The following is an 18,312-nucleotide window of genomic DNA, read 5'->3' as shown; positions in this document are numbered from 1 at the left end:
ATTGTGCATTGTGCTTATATACCTGCTGCGTCCAATTTTCCAGTTTGTGCGGATTACATAAACGTAATTCAAAAACACGTACCATGTGAGCTGATATAGACTAAGATCATAAAAGTGTTAAAGCCTAATTTTGATACAGGTCCCCTCGGAAACACTTGCCAACGAGTTCCCTCAAATTTGCAACACCGACTGACATACAATAGACTAAATGTGCGGGAGATCCTGTGGGGGTTATCCAGTTGGTAATTGGCAATCTTTCCATAGTTAAACACATGAAAAGAAGAATACCTATGAATTCATGCAACAGTACAAATTAAAAGCAGTAAAGTAACTGCAGTAAATAGAGGAGAAAAAAAACATGTTTTATGATTTTTATTATTATTGAGATTATTTGTCTTATTTCAAAGTCAGGTGCTATTATCTTCAGTAAGCGTTCTCCACAGCAGTAACAGCTTCTTTGCAAACAGGATCCAGTTTTCCATCTCCACCTTCGAGGGGGGAAAAAAAAAAAAAAAAAAACATAACTGGTTGTCGGCCTGAAGACGTCATCGTGACGTACACGTCGTCTCCGCTTTCCGCCAAAGTTAACCAAAACTCACCGAACTCCAGCTCCTTTATGTTACAAATGAAGATAATCTCCTCGCTGACCACGAGCTCCACCATGTTCCACTCGCGCGTTTCTTCCAAGACGCACTGGTGTCCGCTCGCTCTCAGTGCGGCTGCAGACATATTGGATGGACAATGTTTGATCTCACCTAAGGCAGACGACATACTGATATCCTAACAGCACTCTGATGGGGGGGGGGGGGACAGGGGGACAGCCTACCTTGGAGACCCTGCAGGCGGATGGTTCTGTGTTTCACTACTCCACTGGATTCATAAGGTCCGTAGCAAAGTGTCACCCGCGCGTTTGCCGGCATCGTTTGTTGTGGTTACCTTGGCGACTCACGCACGACTGATCCGTTGCTGACAGTTATCAGAGGCGTAGCTGAGTCACGTTCAAAACAGATCACGTGTTCACCGACACAAGAAAGATCAACAGTGTAAATAGCAAGTTGAAAATGAACCTTTGGGATATTTGAAGGTTAAGAATTTGGGCCGTGTCTGGGCCACAAAAACTCATTACAAACCAAAACCAATTATTTTTTTGAAAACTTGAAAAAAAAAAAAAAAATCCCAGAACAAGAAAATACACATCACCGATAAACACAAACAAATTGTCCAGCAAAAATTGCTTTTTTATTAAAGAAATGAAAAAGCAGCAGGTTATCTGCAAAAAAGGTTATTAACTCCTAATGCTCATACAATCAAAAAAAACTCAACTCCCCACGGGACACCCAGGAGTTCCTGCAACGCCACGGTTCCCACAGCAACCCCGAAACACTTTTAAAGGCAACGATGGAAAAACTCAGAAAATCTGTGTTGAAATAGATTCAAAACACCAAACACCTCTCAGCCTGCAGTTTGAACTCTCTTCAAGTTGGCTCGGCCTGTTCAAGGTTTGAGGCTAAATAAGCAGAACTGTGCCTGGAGTTGTTAGCTGGCTTGTTTTCAGACAAAAAAAAAAAAATTAAGATACTTCACATCTGCTAAGAAAGACAAATAACCATCTTAAGTCAGCCTGGCAGCACCAGCACCTCCACAACACCTGAACTGAATACCTAATCATAAATAAATACACTTGTAGGGGTTAACCACATGCCAGTCAATGGGTGGTGACTGATAGCCTGTGTGTGTGTGGGGGGGGGGGCTCCTGAAGCCATAGTTTACCTGACACATGTAATATAGGTAATACTGCATTACATAATACGATGTTAACGTCACTTTATGAAATAGTTACCTCTTTCTCAGAAATAAACACTATAATTAGAATTATTTGAATTAGTACCTTTATAAAACAAAAATGAATTTACTTTCTCATAACTCCAAGGGAGGAAATGGTCCTTTTGACGAACAATTGATCATTGTGTCTAATAAATAAACAGTTATTGATAATCATAATGCAGGTGTTAAACTGATTCAGTATCTGTAATGTTCACTAAATGGATGTCTTTGTAACATTTTTCATAAAACACAAAGTAGATTTTTTTTTTAAAACCCAACGTGCAATATGCATATAAACATCGACAGGAACTTAAGCCTCGGTTTGATTTTTGTTCAGTATCTTTTAATCATCAACAAAATCTTGTAAATACAATACTTTGACCGCCATAAACACAGTGATCACCTCTAGTCAGTAAGTTTCATCGACTTACTTTTCAACCTTACAATCACACATTGTAACATCAGGTTATATCATACAAAAATAAATAACTTAATTGATATATTCTGCTCATTAATATACAAATACACATATTAAAGTATCCCTTTAAAATCTTGTTACATTTAATTTATTCTGTACATAAGCACAGTGTGAGTCCCAGTATGTGGAATATAGCCTGAACAGAGTGGATTTTATAAAAGGATACTTTTAGTTTCAGTAATACCACATGTATTGTTGGTACAACAGTTAATGAAGACAACAGAAACAGAAATTGCACAGAAGATTGCTGTTTTTCAATCTTTAGAAAATCATTATAGCAGCATGCGATTTGCAGGGTGACACATCAGCCATTCGTCATAACTCACAGGCCGCGTTGGCTCTGACAGACTGACTGACAGGCTTCATGAACAACATGATGCAGACGTGTAGAAGTGAGACTCAATCAGGAGAGTTTGCATCTCTTTTCTTTCAGTTTAATGTTTTCCACTAATCTTAACTTTACCGCTGGTTGCCCAGCAATAAATGTGCTCTTTTCTTTGGCTGATTCATCTCAGTTTTGTGCAAAACAATAATTTTGCCATTTTGCCCGACATTTAGAGTCCTTCTGTATGTTGGATATTTCTTGTGAGACCAGCTTTTAAAATAACAAAACAACATTAATAATCTCTAAGAATGACTTGATTAGATCATCATTAGCACTTGATACGTTTTACAGTACGGTACACAACAATACACCTTTACATAACGTTTTGTATCACAGTTACAGTGTATATTTTGTGAATGACTCGAAAGGAATACATTATTGCAGCACAAAACCACACATTTAATATCACACCACCACTATTATGACAGGGCACTGACAGTTTCCTATGATTTGCTCCCATTCTTTAAAGCATCTTCCTGTGATGACGTCTGTGTTTGGGCCTCCACGTTAGTCTGGTCTGGTGTCTTCACCAGAACCTGCGGGACTGTTTGCTCATTCTTGGTCGGGTCAGACGGTCTCTGCTGCGTTTTGTTCTGCCAGTTTGCCTCCGTTTGCGTGTGCGTCTCCAGTGTCTGGCCCTTTCTTTGCTCGGTCGGGCCGGAGCCCGAGTTGCATTTATTGCACAGATCCCTCATGTCCAGGAGTCCCTGCACCAAGCATTTTACAAAGTGTGCTGAGCACGTCTGGGAGCTCTCGCGGAAACTGGACACAGAGAAGATGATGTGGTCTGACTGAGGGTTGTAGCACGCACCGTATCCGTTAGGAACCACGGGGCCGTAGCAGCAGAACATCTCAACAGTAGTTGGGACCTGAGGGAAGAGTAATGACTTCAGGATTGAACTACTGACAATTTTACCAGCGTGGTGAAATACTGCTGTAGGTGAGAAAGGTTTAGATAAGACTATAGAGCTAGTTGAGCACAGTAAATTCAGTTCTCTGTCACTTAAGATCCCAAATTGCAGCTTTAAATAAAAAACGCGATACAGAAATGACAAAACTTGTACTGAACGTTAAGATGTACTAATGCAGTCAAACTGCATTTCAAGGAGCTGATTCCAATATTCCATAGTTTTAAAACAATCAAATTATAATACACCTGAAAAAAATAATAATAATACATTTTGGAAAAATTATTATGAATTGTTGCCAAGATATCACAATTTCAAAACATATTGAAATTTCGATTGACAATTTCTTCTTACTTACTAACCAACATATCTACAGTTTATATTTCTACAATTTTCTCACATTTAGAATCTTGATAGCTTCAGTTTCTAAACATATTTTATAATCACGTGTGCATACCTGACTTGTAGAGAGGATGAACTGGTTACTGATGAGATAGGCTTCGTCTTTAAATATTTCTGGCTTCTCTGTCTTCATCTCCTGTGCAATTTCCCGCAGTCCCAGTAGGTGATTATCTATTGCCATCCCTGTAATAGTCTGAAAAACACAAAGTATGTTATTGTATTTATTTGGTAAGAAAACACTGCAACATATATCTGCAAGTAGAGAAGAGTTACCTGGATAGTATACTTTGTCTGCACAGTTATAGCACCTCGTAACATCTCCATCTTTTCCGTGTCCTGCAGAAGGTAACGACTGTTAGTCAATACTAAGTCGATTAAATCCCCTTTATTTATGGTTATCATAGTTTTTCATAGTTGTTTACATCAAAAAGGACTGCAGTAAAAGATTGAATAGCTACTAAAAACAAAGGAAAGTAACTGTCTCATTACATGATTTAAATACAAAAAAATGTTTAACTCTGCAGCAGCATTCATTTAACAATGACAGTTTGACTGCAGCATCTAAATTAAAACATCTTACGCGTGTGCTGAGTTTCCTATCAGTCATTGCTTTGACAAAGGCCAGGGCTTCGGGTGTGGCTGAGCGAATGTTATCTACTCTGCCTTCCTTGAAACGACGTATAGAAGCACTCTCGTAGGTCGACACTGGTCTGTCGTGACACCTACAGTAAAGCACAGAGAGAAAGTCTAGTAACTCGGGTGAATTTGATTTATGAGAATCAGTCCTGTAATATTAATCTTTTTCTTACCGGTAGTAGGCTAACTGAAGAGCCACCTGGATGTAGGCATCTGGGCTCATTTTCTGCTTCTTGATAAACTCTTTCCCGTACTCATAGAACTTGTGGACATTCATGTCCAGATTTCTCACCAGTCTGAGTAAACAAGAAGAGATTTTTACCGTGAGCTGACAGCATTTATTCATTTCTTTAATTAGAGAAATCAGAGTAAACCCAAACCTCTGGAGTTTGTCAGCAGAAGAAGACAGGAGTTTGTGAATCTCTGGAGTACATTTCCAGCGGAGTCTGCGGGGTGCAGGCAGCTCACTCACGCTCGCAGCCCTGACCAGCTTTGATGGGCTGCCAATCCTGATGTCACATGGGAACATAATACAAATTTGAATTCATCGTGTTAGCCGTATTTAGATTCTTAAATATATCTATACGTATGCGTTTCCAAAATGTGATTCAATTCTCACATGTATTTGAGGAGATACTCTGTGCACTGCACAAGGACAATTCCTTCGAATGGCGAGTGTTCACACACAACTCCACAGCAGCCGTCAGCTCCTACGACAAACTGACAGAGATGCGATTCTCGGTGGGATTTTCTGGAGTTCAATTGCAATGTTGCACAATTTAAGATTCAAGTCATTTTCACTTACAGTTTCATCCCTGCACTTGTTCAGTCCATATGTACTGCAACTACATGTTCCTTCATACACATTTCATTCACGTTTTGCACCCTGCAGTGAGAATGTTATTGAGGGAAGTAGCCCCCAACTCTCTGGGTAGTGAATATGAATCATGTAACCTGAATTCTTTATCAAAACATTTGTATCAAAGTACATGCTTATGACTTTTTGCAAACTAAGTCCATTGGGAATGTACGCTTTCCATATGAATGTCTTTAAATATAAATTCTTAATTTGACATGGAATTGGCTAATTACCTTCTCTAGTGCTCTGAGAAAACACAAGTTTGTTCAGTCAAGTCATTTTCCTTGTTAAATTGATCTTGTAAATAATCAATCATTCATCTGCATTCTTTTCATCCATATGTAATTCTTCCTTCTCTTCATCAGCAATGAATACAAAACATAAATCAGTGCAAAAATTTAAGAAGACGAACATTAAAGCAGCCCTATTAGCTATCAATGTAAAAAAAAAAAAACAACAAAAAAAAAACAAGAGCCTTGTTTTGGTAACTCAACAAACATGTTATATCAACTTGGGTTATAAAGTTTAAATAAAGTGAAAGAAAAACCATCAACAGTATTATATATTTTTTATATATTTATTTATATATATTTTTTTGAGAGAGAACTTTACTTTTATCTGTTTGGTAAATGTTTGGTTACTTTAACTTCTCTGGCCAGTAGTTTACTCAAAAAGATCTTTTACGATGTTAACTTCATCAATTACAAGTTTACACACACTTAGGATTTAGGTATAAAAACCCTAAATAAAATCTATATTCCAGGGTAATTTCACTACCTTCACTTTTAGGCTCATATCTTGGTCATTATAGTCCCCAACCATATATGCTGTATCTTGTTTGTTTTTGTTTTTTCAAAACACTAGGCTATCCAAATCTTTCCTCATTTGATTTTAATAAAACACTTTTTAATAAAAACTTTATGTTGGCCTTTATATCAAAGAAAAGAAAATTGCCTTATAAAATGTTTATGTTTTTACAACATTGTAACCATTTTATTCAGTTAGAGATAAAAAAAAAATAAAAAAAATTCCCCAATACAATTTTTTTTTTTATAAGAACAATTAAGAGACATTTGTTGAAAACCAACATTCCTTCCTCTTGTCTTTTTAAACTGTGTCCACTAACCTGCATGGGCTTGTCGTACCAGCGGTTGCCCCCGTTCTTGGCCACTCCACCTCCGTGCAGCATCAACATGGCACGTGTGGTGTCACTCAGCTCAGGGCTGCTCGCGCCATCCAAACAGACCAGACACAGACAACGCTCAATCATGTCCAGGGAGTCCCTGTTAGTAGACTCTACAGGAAAAGAAGAAAAGTCAGTCCGGTGGGACACACAGAATTAGAAACACCACCTGACTTAAAGGAAAGTTTGTATAGGAAGTCCCAGCCTCTTCATTCGCAATGTACCTCTCATTAGTACACGACGAGACTCGGCCCACTCTGTCCGTCCATCTGAAGTGAGAAGACCTATTGGTGGGAGTCGCTCTTCTTCGCTGTCAGCCATCTTGACAATCTTCTCCAGCTGAGTCAGCAGGTCTCTTTCATTCAGTCGGCGGAAGTTGATCACCACGTCCAGCACAAAGAACTGGACAGAGGTTAAGATCAGACACAAGCTGTTTTTAGTGCACTCGGTTCTGTGGTTTCCCTTTAATATTAACTTTGAATCTATGGTGTTGACTAACTCTCCTTTATGGACACATACAGTGCAGTGTAAAAGTTACAGACACACATTATCCATCGTGCACTACCATCATTGAGGGGACTGATTCATTCGTCCCAGATTCATTCAGCAGCATGACAACCAGCCCAAACATACAGCCAGAGTCATAATGAACTATCTAAAGTGACATGAAGACCAGGGAGTCTTGTTGCAGATGGTTTGGCTCCCAAAGAGTCCTGATCTCAACGTCATGTCCGTTCTAGGTTGAAATGAAGAGACGGAATCAGCTGAGACATCTTAGATCCACAGAAGAACTGCGACAAACTCTCCAAAATGTTTGGACCAACCAGCCTGCCATGTACCGTGAAAAACTGTGTCTCGGTTAAATGAGGAGAAGTCGTGTAGTTTCAAAGTGTGGTGACGACAAATATTGATTTGATTTAGATTTTTTGTTCACCACACTTTATGTGAAGTTCTTGCTAAATACATCCACACTTTACCAGTGCCTAGCCTAGTACCAGTACTGTATATCTGGTTAGATGTGCATGGTCACTGAAAATGGACACTTAAAAGATCATTCTGGGTAATAACAACTGAGTTCTTTATTTTCAAAGTACTGGTAAACATTTCTCTGGGTTTTAATAACACTCTACTAGCTCTCACTCTAATTGCAACATTGCTGCATCAGGAAAGTCTGATTTCACGAGAAACATGGGTGATCAAATGAAAGACTGACAGAGAGGCTATTAACAAGCAGACAGTTTAACTAGATGATCTAAACCCCTTTATTTGGGGGTAGATAAAGTTGACTGCACCTGAAATGTCAGTAATAATCCCTCATTGCACAGGGAGACTGTGAGTGGGGCTCAGTTTGGGATTGTCATGACAACATAGTCTATTCGCTATGTAAACGAGTTGAAAGCCCCAGAAAATGCTTTGATGTTGGGCTTGATTTGTTTTGTCAGACAAGTTTTGGATTTATTTTTCCATCAGTCCGACCTGGTTTTTACAAGCCACGATGATGTGTTCGGGTTCTGGCATCACACTGCTCTCATGGGCCACCAGTGTGTCCCTCTCGGGCCCTGGTAGGCGATACGAAGTGAAGAGGCGGTAGTACTGCTCCATACACAAAGGGGTTCCAGCCAGCTGGCCCCGGGCATAGTCCACAGGCAGGGCACGGCTACACACAGACACACAAAACTTTGTCAGGCCTGTTATTTACACACGAATCATAAAACTAAAGATAGTTCTGTTGTTACTATTTTTGCTCCCACTGTATGTTAACTTACGAATCAAGAAGAGTCTTGTACTCCAATACTCCAGAAATTAAGTGTGCAGCAAACCTAGGAGAGAAACCCTTACTCAGTTTAATACTTCACCAAACACACAGTGTACTTGGTCACTCTTTCATTTGCATACGCTTTCCCCTTGTTCTGGATTTACTGTGCAGCTGCGGCACACTTAACAACATAAATGCTTTATGTAAATATTGTGGTTAAGGAGTCAGCGCCCGATCAATACCATGTTAACCAAACCACAGCTTTCATTGTCTATTAACCTCGCCACCAGTCGCCTGGCCTGGACCCCAAGCCCTGGAGGTGTTCTAGGTAATGACCCTATCTGTCAGTGTGTAGCAAGGAAGTGTTCAATTTCCTATGATCAATGAAAGCTGGTCTCTAACTAATTTGTACAGTTCACTACCATTTCTCAAATCTTCATGCTGTAATGATCAAAAATTGCCTGCCGAATAGAAACATTTTGATGCAGAAAAGCGATCCCTTCTGCTACCGAGTGACAGTATATTTATCTGTCTGTCTGTCTGTCTCATTGTGTCACACTGAGGTTTCTTTCATGACCAATCTGTCTTGGTTATCTCATACCTTAAAGAGTCAATGGGAGCCCTGAAGTGCTGCTGTGGGAAGACCATCGCAGGACTGGAGTTGACGGGCAGAGCCAGTCTGTTGTTCAGGTACATGTCATTCAGCCAATACTCGTACACCTACAGCAGGAAACAGAGGGATTTACTTAAAAAGCACAATCTACCAGCACAACTAGTCTACAAGTGAATAAAGATAGAGCACCATTACAAGCTGGAGAAACAAAAAGTTTGATGTGACTATCTGTTTGAAACCGATGTTAAAGGTTTGTTTAAACCAGTAATGTTTCCAAAATTTGCTTTAAAATATACACACATGCAGCCGATTTTTCATTCATGATTCAAACTTTACAGATGAATATACATCTAATTCTTGCTTTCAAACTACCATGTTCAATGCTTACCACAGTGTCATCTATCTAGGACTTTGTCCGAACTTTAAAATAAAATTATCATTGATTATTTTTGCATATTTTTCCTCATAATTCTTTTAATTTACCCAGTTTGCTTTGTTCTCTCTCCTCTCCATTAGTTTGCTGTGTAGTAGCTCCCCCACTCCTCCAGGGGCTCTAAACTGTTTCACTATGTTTTGGGTCTTGTTGAATTGATCTTCTGTGAGCAGGTGCTTCATGCACCTCAGGTACATGTCCAGTGTGTCCTTCAGGGTGGGCAGTGGCAGCTTTGGCAGTTCCTGGATGATATAAGGGATAAAAAAAAATAATAAAAAAAAAACGTTCAACTCTCAACACCAGTTTTGTCTACATTTGTGACTCAACATGTAAAACTTCCAAGTCTCCTTATTACATAGTTTTATCAAGAAAATAAAAATCTCACACTACTTAATTCTTAAAAATTCTTACGTCTTAATCTTGTTAATATTCTTTGGTTCTATTTGATTTGGCGATTGTAATCCCAAATTGTAAAACCTTATTTCTCTCATGCAGAGCAATTTAATATATTCTACATCCTTATAAATCAGATATACAGTAAGATATTTACATCTCCGCCCCCTAAATCTTTGGAGGGCTCTCGGTCCAAAACTGGCATGTCGGCGGCGCAGAGGGGCAGTCAAGCAGGTTGGTTCATGAAACAGACTCTGTGTTCACAAATAAAATTAGGAAATTAGTGCAGTGAAAGCACATTTAAATTAATGTAAATCATAGTTATAGTCTAACTAAGAGCACACTCTAAAGAAACTTTAAGGCAAATGTGAAAAGAAAATTTCAAGAGTGCGCACCTTGCCTATCAAACCTGCGCATTTGTCCAATTTATTCTAATAAATGTACCAAACAAAAGCAATCCATCACATCAAAATGAAATATTTTACTCACCAGCTAGAAATAAAAAAAAGAAAAAGCAACCCCTCTCGTCCTGAGGTTCAAGCAAGAAGGTTAAGTTGGTCCATCTTTACATGAATCCATTTCTGGCAGAATTTCGTAAAAATCTCACCACTTCGATCCTTTATCATTTCAAGCATTTTTCAATCCCCTGCATGGCACGAGCACAACTCCCTCGCTGGCTCAAGAGAGATGTTGAGAGGCTACCTCAGCCTCCCGGCAGCCTGGCTCCTCCCAGAAGTCCTGCTATTCGTCGAGAAGTTTATTTGGCACTTCACATCTTCAGCGCACCTTATTTAGACGCCAGCTGAACGCCTCGGATGCTCACACACTGGGCAGCAGAACAATTAAGATGCATTTTACGTGGATTCCTTCATGTGGCTTTCTGAATTTTCATAACTTTACCATAGAAATAAAGGCGCATATCTATTGCGTCCACGCCACCGCACCTGACTGATTTAATTGGGGTTGTGTATTCAATATTATTATTTGCAAATGTTTACATTTTGAGCACGTGGAGATGCTTTGACAGACTCTTTATTTTACATAAAATATCCACCTGAACATATGAACCGATATCAAATTATCACTGTATTTTTCTGCAAATCTATTTTTTTAATATGGAGATCTCCCTTTCATTATCAGGACAATCACCTTATTTGACTGTTACGAATACGGATCACAAAACTACACACATGTATACCTTTATAAGTATAATATTATATTGTTGAATTAATGTCTGTCCAGGCGCAAACTATGTTGGTATCTTATAAACCTTTGCATTATAAATAGGCCTATAACCCTCATTTCACGTGCCATTTGGAAATCCTGATCATTTTGTAAGCATAGTTTTTTTTTTCACCTGTAGGAAAATAAAATGGTCATAAACCACAGTAAGTAATTTGATTTATTTCCTAAATAAATGATCTCAATGAACAGTGTCATTCACATAATATTGATTTAATTATGTACATGAATATACATGTATGTACAGTCGCAGATCATACAATGAGGCTATGCATTCCAGAAGTACATCGTTCAAAATAGACTAAATAAACAACAACACGCAGGTTTCAGTTAATTTCCACCTCTCTAAAACTGTCTGTAATGACATACAATATTGCATATTGAGTTTAGCAGCAAAATAAATTCAGATCACATTGAAAGACGCATACATCACATTTGTTCTTTTGTTAAAATACATTTACACACAATCCCTGAATACGATATGAGTCCGTTTCTGATACGGTGAGAAATACTATTAATGAATAGACATTTATCTCTGCAAGTCTGTCACAATACTCTCACTTTTTAAAATGATAAACGCCAGCGAGCGCCTTTCTACTGCAAAAGCTTGAAGCTACTTGATTTGACAAAACCGAGAAGATTTGTCCCCAGAAGCAGTAAATAATGTATGTTGTTACACGATCCTAATCGTGGTATGTAATTGATTGATTCGCACAGGACACACACAACTCTACTGGGCACTCAGATAGTTTTACACTCAGTTAAAGGTCTTTTACGCATACTCTCCTCCTGAGGACTCCTCCTCTGAATACGACCGGTGAGCAAAGGTCTCAATGCCATTCTCGTCGATTGTCGTACACAAACCCTTTCTCTTTTTCTCTCTCTGCTCCATCTTGATTGTATCATACAGCCCCGTTGGGCCATCTTCCAGGAGCATATTTCGCTCGGAGAAAGAAGGCTTCATTTTTGTGACGTTCTTCAGCAGGAGGAGCGCCGGTGCGTAAAGTACATTGACGAGCCCCATGCCTAAATTGAGCTGAACGAAGCCCAGGTCGTGCACTATCTGTCCAGCCACCACGGGCCCCAGGGCATAGGCCACGCAATAGGAGATGTCTGCGATGGCGTACACACTGCCATATACTGACACATGTCGGACGTCCACTAGGAAGGCCAGAGTTGGCAGGAGCGCTGTGTCCACGAAGGCGATGCCAAAACAAATGCCACACAGCGGCATCATGAGCTGTCCAAAGGTTTTACAGGCTGGCACAGTGCAGGAGCTCGCCCCTATAAACACCATACCTATAGCCCCGTAAAACCACTGGAGATGAGGGTACTTGTCTGCTAATTTGACAGTGAGATATACACCTAGGACATGAGGGAAGAATGCAGGGAACCACGTCATCCCGATCTGCCACTGGCTGGAATGCATGTTTTCCTCCATCCAATTGGCGATAGTGGGTTCAAGGAAAGCAAGAGGGATGTTACAGACGGTCAGAGCACCGGCCACTACAGCTATATATGGATCAATCATAAGTTTATACATGGGAGTGCCCACTGGCATGTTTTCTCTCTCTCGGTTGGAGAAGGGCTTCAGCACAATCAGACATAATACACCATCAGTAAGACAGATGCAGGCCAGAATCAGGAAGGGTACCCGCTTCCCTGCGAACTCATAGAGGACCCCTCCAAAGGGGGGCGCCACAAGACTTCCAAAAGAAATGAAAGCCAAGGCAATACCCAGCGCTTTGGTTCTCTCTGACTCCTCTGTGTACCTGTCAGCAATCAGGGCGATCCCTGAAGTGTCCGCGAAAGCAGAGCCGAGGCCCTGCATGCTGCGCGCCAGGAACAGAGTGGCGTAGTTTTCAGCGAAGGCAAAAATGAGAGTGGAGAGAAACATGACATTGAGTCCGATGAAGAGTGGGATATCATAGCCGACCCTGTCTATAAACGTGCCACTCAGCGGGTTCACCAGGAGCTGCAGGATGGCCTTAGAGGCAAAAAGAACGCCTATCTGTAGGTCGAAGTTCCCCTTGGTTACTTTGTGGATGGTGCTGTTAGTGAAGTTGGTGTGCGGTTCAGCAGGTTGGGCATTATCCGCTTCTCTCTGTAGCTCTTCGAGGTAATCGGGTATAATTGGCACAATTACCATGTACAGCATGTTGTCTAACAAAAGTGCTATGCAGACTATTACTAGAATAATCCGTTTCTGCCGTTCTGGGTCTTGGATTACGTTGCCCAGTTGTTTAGTTCTTTCGCTCATCTGGGACAATTTGGAGGCGGCAGATTGAGCCATATTAGTGGCTTGTCCCTCTGTGGTCCCCTCTGGCTCCATGATTTTCTCCTGTTCTGGCACAAGTCTTGTCTTTTGAAAAAGAAAATCAGTTTCCACAGTTTGTTTATAGAATTACGTACACTTGGCACATCTGCTCTGTCTTTTCCTTCGTTTTCTTTTCCAGCACCGGGAGCCCTAATTAACTAGATAACTGTCCTCTGCTTTACCTCTTCTCCGTCCATTGCGCTGTCCGTCATAGCACGCGCTTCCCCACTCTCGTGACTCGTTTTATCCCCGTCGTCCCTTGTTGCTTCATTGTCTTATATCCCGTCATTCAGGTGACGTGCTGGACCCGGACAGCACTTACAGGTTGGGGATTCACCTACAGCTCACAGTGCCGGCTCCATCAGCGCGCCCGCTGTTTTAGGTCTGTCTGCTGCGCCTCTCCGGCTCCCAGACGCTCCCAGCTGTCTCCAGTCACCTGTAACGCTGTGAACTAAGTCATCATTTCACATCAACCGGGCTGGTTTTTGTCGGCCGTGCAAGGAATACACACTGCAGTTTGTTGACTCCCATAGGTATCCCCCTTCCCCCTCCCATCTTCGCCAATGGTTGTGACGCACAGTCCTGCTGCTCTCCAGCAGATCTTTTATGCTAATTAAACACGAAATCCCGAGTGCACACTGCTGTCCAGTCAGTTGCTTCAAAGCAAAGCCAAAGATGCTTGGTTCCGTTGTTTTAATTAACCTTCACAATTGTAAATGATAATTCGGCTTTTAGCAGTTTATTTATGTCTAAAAGTAGGAATTTCTACCTTTACAACTGTTGCAAAACACATTTAGCCTTTTTGGCAGAACGTGGACTGAATAACACCAGGAAACATAAAGATGTTATACTTGAGACCAGCAGCAACAAAGAACTAGATGCAGATTTCTACGTTATTTTTGTCTGTTTAGTATCAGCACCACACGTCAGTGGACAGTTCCATAGAATATGTCACTAAAGAGACTGAGATTTAATATTTTACCTCCTGTTTTCCTCCTTCAACAGATCCGGTCTTTGGACTCACAGTTTCCAAAAGAAACGTGTGTTTTTCAGACAGCAGGGAACCGAGGTGTGAAGTGTAACTAAGCAAAGATCCAGCAGGGCTGAGGCTGCGCATTTACCTCGGTGTGTGTTTTCAGTGCCACATATACAGCGCAAGATCTGAGAAAAACCTTCACTCACATAGGATTTAATTCTTATCATCTATTTCATTGACCTGTAGCACCAACTTCCTGTTTTCTGTGGAATTTTTTTTACTTTTGAACAAAAGTCATTCTTCTATTGGACTTTTTTTTAAAATCTCGCGTTTAGACCTTCATATTTTAGACTTTCACTCTGAAATCATATCGTTTTGCTATCGAGAATCACATCGACTATTAGACTTGAGGAGATCACGATCATTCTTTTAAACCTGAATGAGACGAGAGCCCGGGGTTTAAATATAGCTGGACACCGCCATCTACCGGCGTAGACAAGCTTCAGCAGCTGTCACTAACATTTACTGTAGACCTACTCATTTAAATTACTGATGGTGAGAGATTGATAAATTAATTTCACATGCACATTAACAACTTTACGTAATTTGCTTGACTAAATGATTGTATTAGAGTGTTTTATGGGTTTTTGAAATGAAATTTTTAAAACAGGGGAGTTGGATTAGAAAGTGTTTCAGTTATCTCCCTCCGGAGAAAACGTTTTCTATCTTTGTCTCTCTTATTTTGTCTTAGCTTCTCCTGTTTTTTTTTTTCAGCATATATACAACTTGGATTATTACACTAAAGTGCTTCTCCTCTTTTGCATATGATTACATCTGAAACAAGAGACGGAGCAGTATTGACATCTAGTGGAGGAACAATGAATCAGCGAAGGAACCACTCAAACCTGAGTTGGGAACTCTACCCATTTGTAAATATTTTATTCTATGTCTGAATATAGAATAAAATCTGCTGATCCATTACCGACTAACATGATCTAATGGTGATTGATATCTATGAATGCAATCAGAATTGACAGAGTTGGTCTACTAGCGAATTAAATTATGTTTTCTCTTATTTATTAAGTTCTCCAGTTTTGTTGACATTTCAGTTTTCAGTCAGACAGTCATCCAAAAGATTTCCAGGTTGGTGCCATAAGTCCTTGTTCAGCCAGTAGATGTCCTCATAGCCCTTTACATTTTCACCTAATAACCCTACTTCTATGATTTTCAATTTATTTTCTACTTTTTCTACTTGTTACAGTAAATCAATGTCCTTATTTCACTGTCAGTATTCTGTATCTTCTAGAAATGCTTCATTTATCAGCCCAAGTTGTTTACCTGATGATCCGGTTACAGGCAGAGTAGAGAGGTATAAAAAAATATATTTTTTTCCTGCAACACATGTTGTTTAAGCCTGGCAAAAAAAATTAAATCAGTTGTAGATGGTGGTGAAATAGCTCCATAAGGTGTTGTGGAAAGAAAAAGTTTAAAATACTAGGACAACTGTTCTGGTGTCTCTGCAAGTGTAACTTGTAGAAGCTTTTCAAAGCTGCAGTTGGATGTGGAGATGATGGCACACATATGGTATGATTTCCTGTCTGCATAAAATAGCACAAGTCTGTTTTGGGATATCATCTCATTTGAATAAACTTCATGGCCAATAAAATGTAAGGAGGGAGATGTCACATGTTTTGCATTCAATACCTGCCATTGCATGCAGATTTCATGGCTGTTTTGTGCTCACATGCTGACAGCTTTTTTCATTTTGTCCTATAGAGCTAGTTTAACATGGCAAAGTCAAAGTGTGGACAGTTAGTTGTTTTTCAAACCAGCAAGACACAAGTGCAGTAATGTGTATTATAAATGTGAGACAGTCAGACGTACATTAAGTGGTTCAGCAGTCCTGTTTTGAATGCAATGAATTTAGCGTGTAAACACCAAACACGTTTCTCATTTACAGAGTCTTTGAAACAAATCATAGAAATGCAGTCTGTTGTTTTTCCCCCCAGAGCTTTATTTGACGTAGACGGGTTAAACCCAGCTAATAAATGTTAGGAATCTAACCAAAAAGGGGGATAAAAAAAAAAATTCAGTTTTATTTTTAGACAAAATGTTACGTCACATTAGTGAGAGAACAGCTTTGATAATCACATTTATTTCCCTCTGTGAACATACTGTATGTGGAAAGCTTAAGCAGAGTCATGCAGGCCGGAACTCTGTGTTGGCTTGTGGTTTACCCAAGAGAGGGCTGTGCTTGATCTCTCTCCATTAACACTCACACACACACACGTGCACACATATGAACGCAACACGCGCGCGCACACACACACACACACACACACACACACACACACACACACACACACACACACACACACACACACACACACACACACACACACACACACACACATATATATAATGTGACACAGGAGAAGAAAGACACATTTCAAACTCAGTTAAATTTGTTGTTTTTCCACTCACCGCCTTTTGCGGAGAAATAAATCTGTTTTTATTTCAGTGTCCTTTTGACTTGTCGAGGGTGGAACAAACACTGTCCTCATAACTGGATTGGCTCTGTCAGGGGATCAACTTTTTTTTTTTTTTTTGCTGTTTACCCAGTGATTCCGCTCTGATCTGATTTGAAACTCGCTCAGGAGATTCAAGATCACCATGTAATCTTGAGTGGTTGCCAAAGTATTAATTTCTAGCAGCCATGCAAAATCCCAAGCCGCTACAGCCAAATGCACACAGCATGAACATCAGAAGGAACCCTTGAGGACCTGAATAAATTCAATATTAGATAGAAATCTGTAAGTGTAGAGTTGGAAAGAATAGATGGACCAAATATTGACAAAATAGCAACTTTAGAGACTGACACAATACCAAATTCACTCAATTATCAGACTATCAACCCTTACAGAAAAACTACATGAATTTCACTGGTACAAAAACTCATGTGATCACATGTTACCACATGACACATGTGATTGTGCACAGGTGAAACACATTTTGCGTATAGGAAATATGCGGTTTTGGAACATTTTCATGGTGTAATGTTTGAAGCATATGTTGATTCCCATGTGAAAACCTTTCCTCACCTTTTCACCTATGCTTTCATCATGTTGCAACATGTGGTAAACATGTGTTACACATTTAATCATGTGAAAAACATGGTGAATTCATGCATTTTTTTCTGTCAGAAAAGGTTTTCGTGGTTGGCATTCGAGCTGTAGTCTGCAGTGGTGATAGGCAAACTAAAATCCCTCTCTTTATAAAAATGCAGCAATACCATCGTGGAAAAGCACTTAACTATAGACAAGAGACATGCACCCAAATTTCACACCCGTAAAAATAAACAAATTATACAGTGCGAAGTAGTTACTATGAACCTTTGAGAAAAACCTTCTATCTCCAGCTTTAGAACTTTTATACTTTCAGCTGAAGAGAGAAATAAAGAAAAGGAAATACACGAGGAAGGAATGAAGAAAGATGGAAAGTAAAGGTTTGAAGAAGAGGAGATTTTAGGTTGCCAGTAGCCTGAAATAGGTTGAAGAGATACAGGAACAAAAGAGACATAACAGAAAGGAAGAAGGGAAAGAAAGACAGAAAGAGAAAAAGGGAAGAAAGGACTAAATACTAACAAAACTAACATCCTTTCCATTAACCTGAGTTGTACTTCACTTAATGCAAATGTGCAAACTAAAATGGTGAACGTTGTAAACAATGTACCTGCTAAACATGTTAGCTCTTAGTTCGAAGCACTGCTGTGCCACTTGCATGGATGTAGACTCTTCTGTCTTGTACATGCATAATCAAACATTGCAAAGAAACCAGTGCAGCCATCAGATAGATTTAGTGGATTAAAGTACAGGGTTGTTTTAAAATAGCAGCCTGCTGTATCAGA

General features: G+C 39.9%; 3 protein-coding genes across 3 annotated transcripts; all 3 read right to left on the bottom strand.

The window, feature by feature from the left end:
• Positions 1 to 416: 416 nt before the first annotated feature.
• On the bottom strand, positions 417 to 920 carry cunh10orf53 (chromosome unknown C10orf53 homolog). The gene is made up of 3 exons (XM_069144047.1): positions 827 to 920; positions 600 to 719; positions 417 to 488 (listed from the first exon to the last, which is right to left on the bottom strand). The coding sequence occupies exons 1-3, from the start codon at positions 918 to 920 to the stop codon at positions 424 to 426; spliced, it is 279 nt and encodes a 92-aa protein (XP_069000148.1). The 3' UTR covers positions 417 to 423.
• Positions 921 to 2,163: 1,243 nt separating this feature from the next.
• On the bottom strand, positions 2,164 to 10,511 carry chata (choline O-acetyltransferase a). Its single transcript, XM_069144044.1, has 15 exons — positions 10,360 to 10,511; positions 10,028 to 10,124; positions 9,528 to 9,719; positions 9,033 to 9,151; positions 8,442 to 8,495; positions 8,152 to 8,332; positions 6,900 to 7,077; positions 6,619 to 6,788; positions 5,253 to 5,353; positions 5,014 to 5,142; positions 4,807 to 4,929; positions 4,578 to 4,719; positions 4,271 to 4,333; positions 4,053 to 4,190; positions 2,164 to 3,556 (listed from the first exon to the last, which is right to left on the bottom strand). Exons 2-15 carry the CDS (start codon positions 10,073 to 10,075, stop codon positions 3,131 to 3,133), a joined length of 2,064 nt encoding a protein of 687 aa, XP_069000145.1. The 5' UTR covers positions 10,076 to 10,124; positions 10,360 to 10,511; the 3' UTR covers positions 2,164 to 3,130.
• Positions 10,512 to 11,309: 798 nt separating this feature from the next.
• On the bottom strand, positions 11,310 to 13,911 carry slc18a3a (solute carrier family 18 member 3a). The gene has a single exon (XM_069144043.1). It carries the CDS (start codon positions 13,442 to 13,444, stop codon positions 11,885 to 11,887), a length of 1,560 nt encoding a protein of 519 aa, XP_069000144.1. The 5' UTR covers positions 13,445 to 13,911; the 3' UTR covers positions 11,310 to 11,884.
• Positions 13,912 to 18,312: the final 4,401 nt, after the last annotated feature.

Source organism: Embiotoca jacksoni, unplaced genomic scaffold (assembly GCF_022577435.1).
Source record: "Embiotoca jacksoni isolate LCO1_2020_lvr unplaced genomic scaffold, fEmbJac1.0.p SCAF_12, whole genome shotgun sequence".
NCBI classification, from domain to species: domain Eukaryota; kingdom Metazoa; phylum Chordata; class Actinopteri; family Embiotocidae; genus Embiotoca; species Embiotoca jacksoni.
The sequence above is the reverse complement of the archived record's forward strand: the minus strand, read 5'-3'. Positions and strand labels throughout refer to the sequence as shown.

Bases quoted from the DNA above. Each gene is read 5' to 3' on its own strand.
- slc18a3a (XM_069144043.1), bottom strand. From the start codon at position 13,444: ATGGAGCCAGAGGGGACCACAGAGGGACAAGCCACTAATATGGCTCAA.
- chata (XM_069144044.1), bottom strand. From the start codon at position 10,075: ATGCCAGTTTTGGACCGAGAGCCCTCCAAAGATTTAGGGGGCGGAGAT. The intron at 6,789-6,899 runs GTACATTGCGAA...CTTTTCCTGTAG, and splicing joins TCGTCGTGTACTAATGAGAG to AGTCTACTAACAGGGACTCC. The intron at 5,143-5,252 runs GTGAGAATTGAA...ATGTGACATCAG, and splicing joins GAGTATCTCCTCAAATACAT to GATTGGCAGCCCATCAAAGC.
- cunh10orf53 (XM_069144047.1), bottom strand. From the start codon at position 920: ATGCCGGCAAACGCGCGGGTGACACTTTGCTACGGACCTTATGAATCC. The intron at 720-826 runs GTAGGCTGTCCC...ATATGTCTGCAG, and splicing joins CCGCCTGCAGGGTCTCCAAG to CCGCACTGAGAGCGAGCGGA. The intron at 489-599 runs GTGAGTTTTGGT...CCCCCCTCGAAG, and splicing joins CATAAAGGAGCTGGAGTTCG to GTGGAGATGGAAAACTGGAT.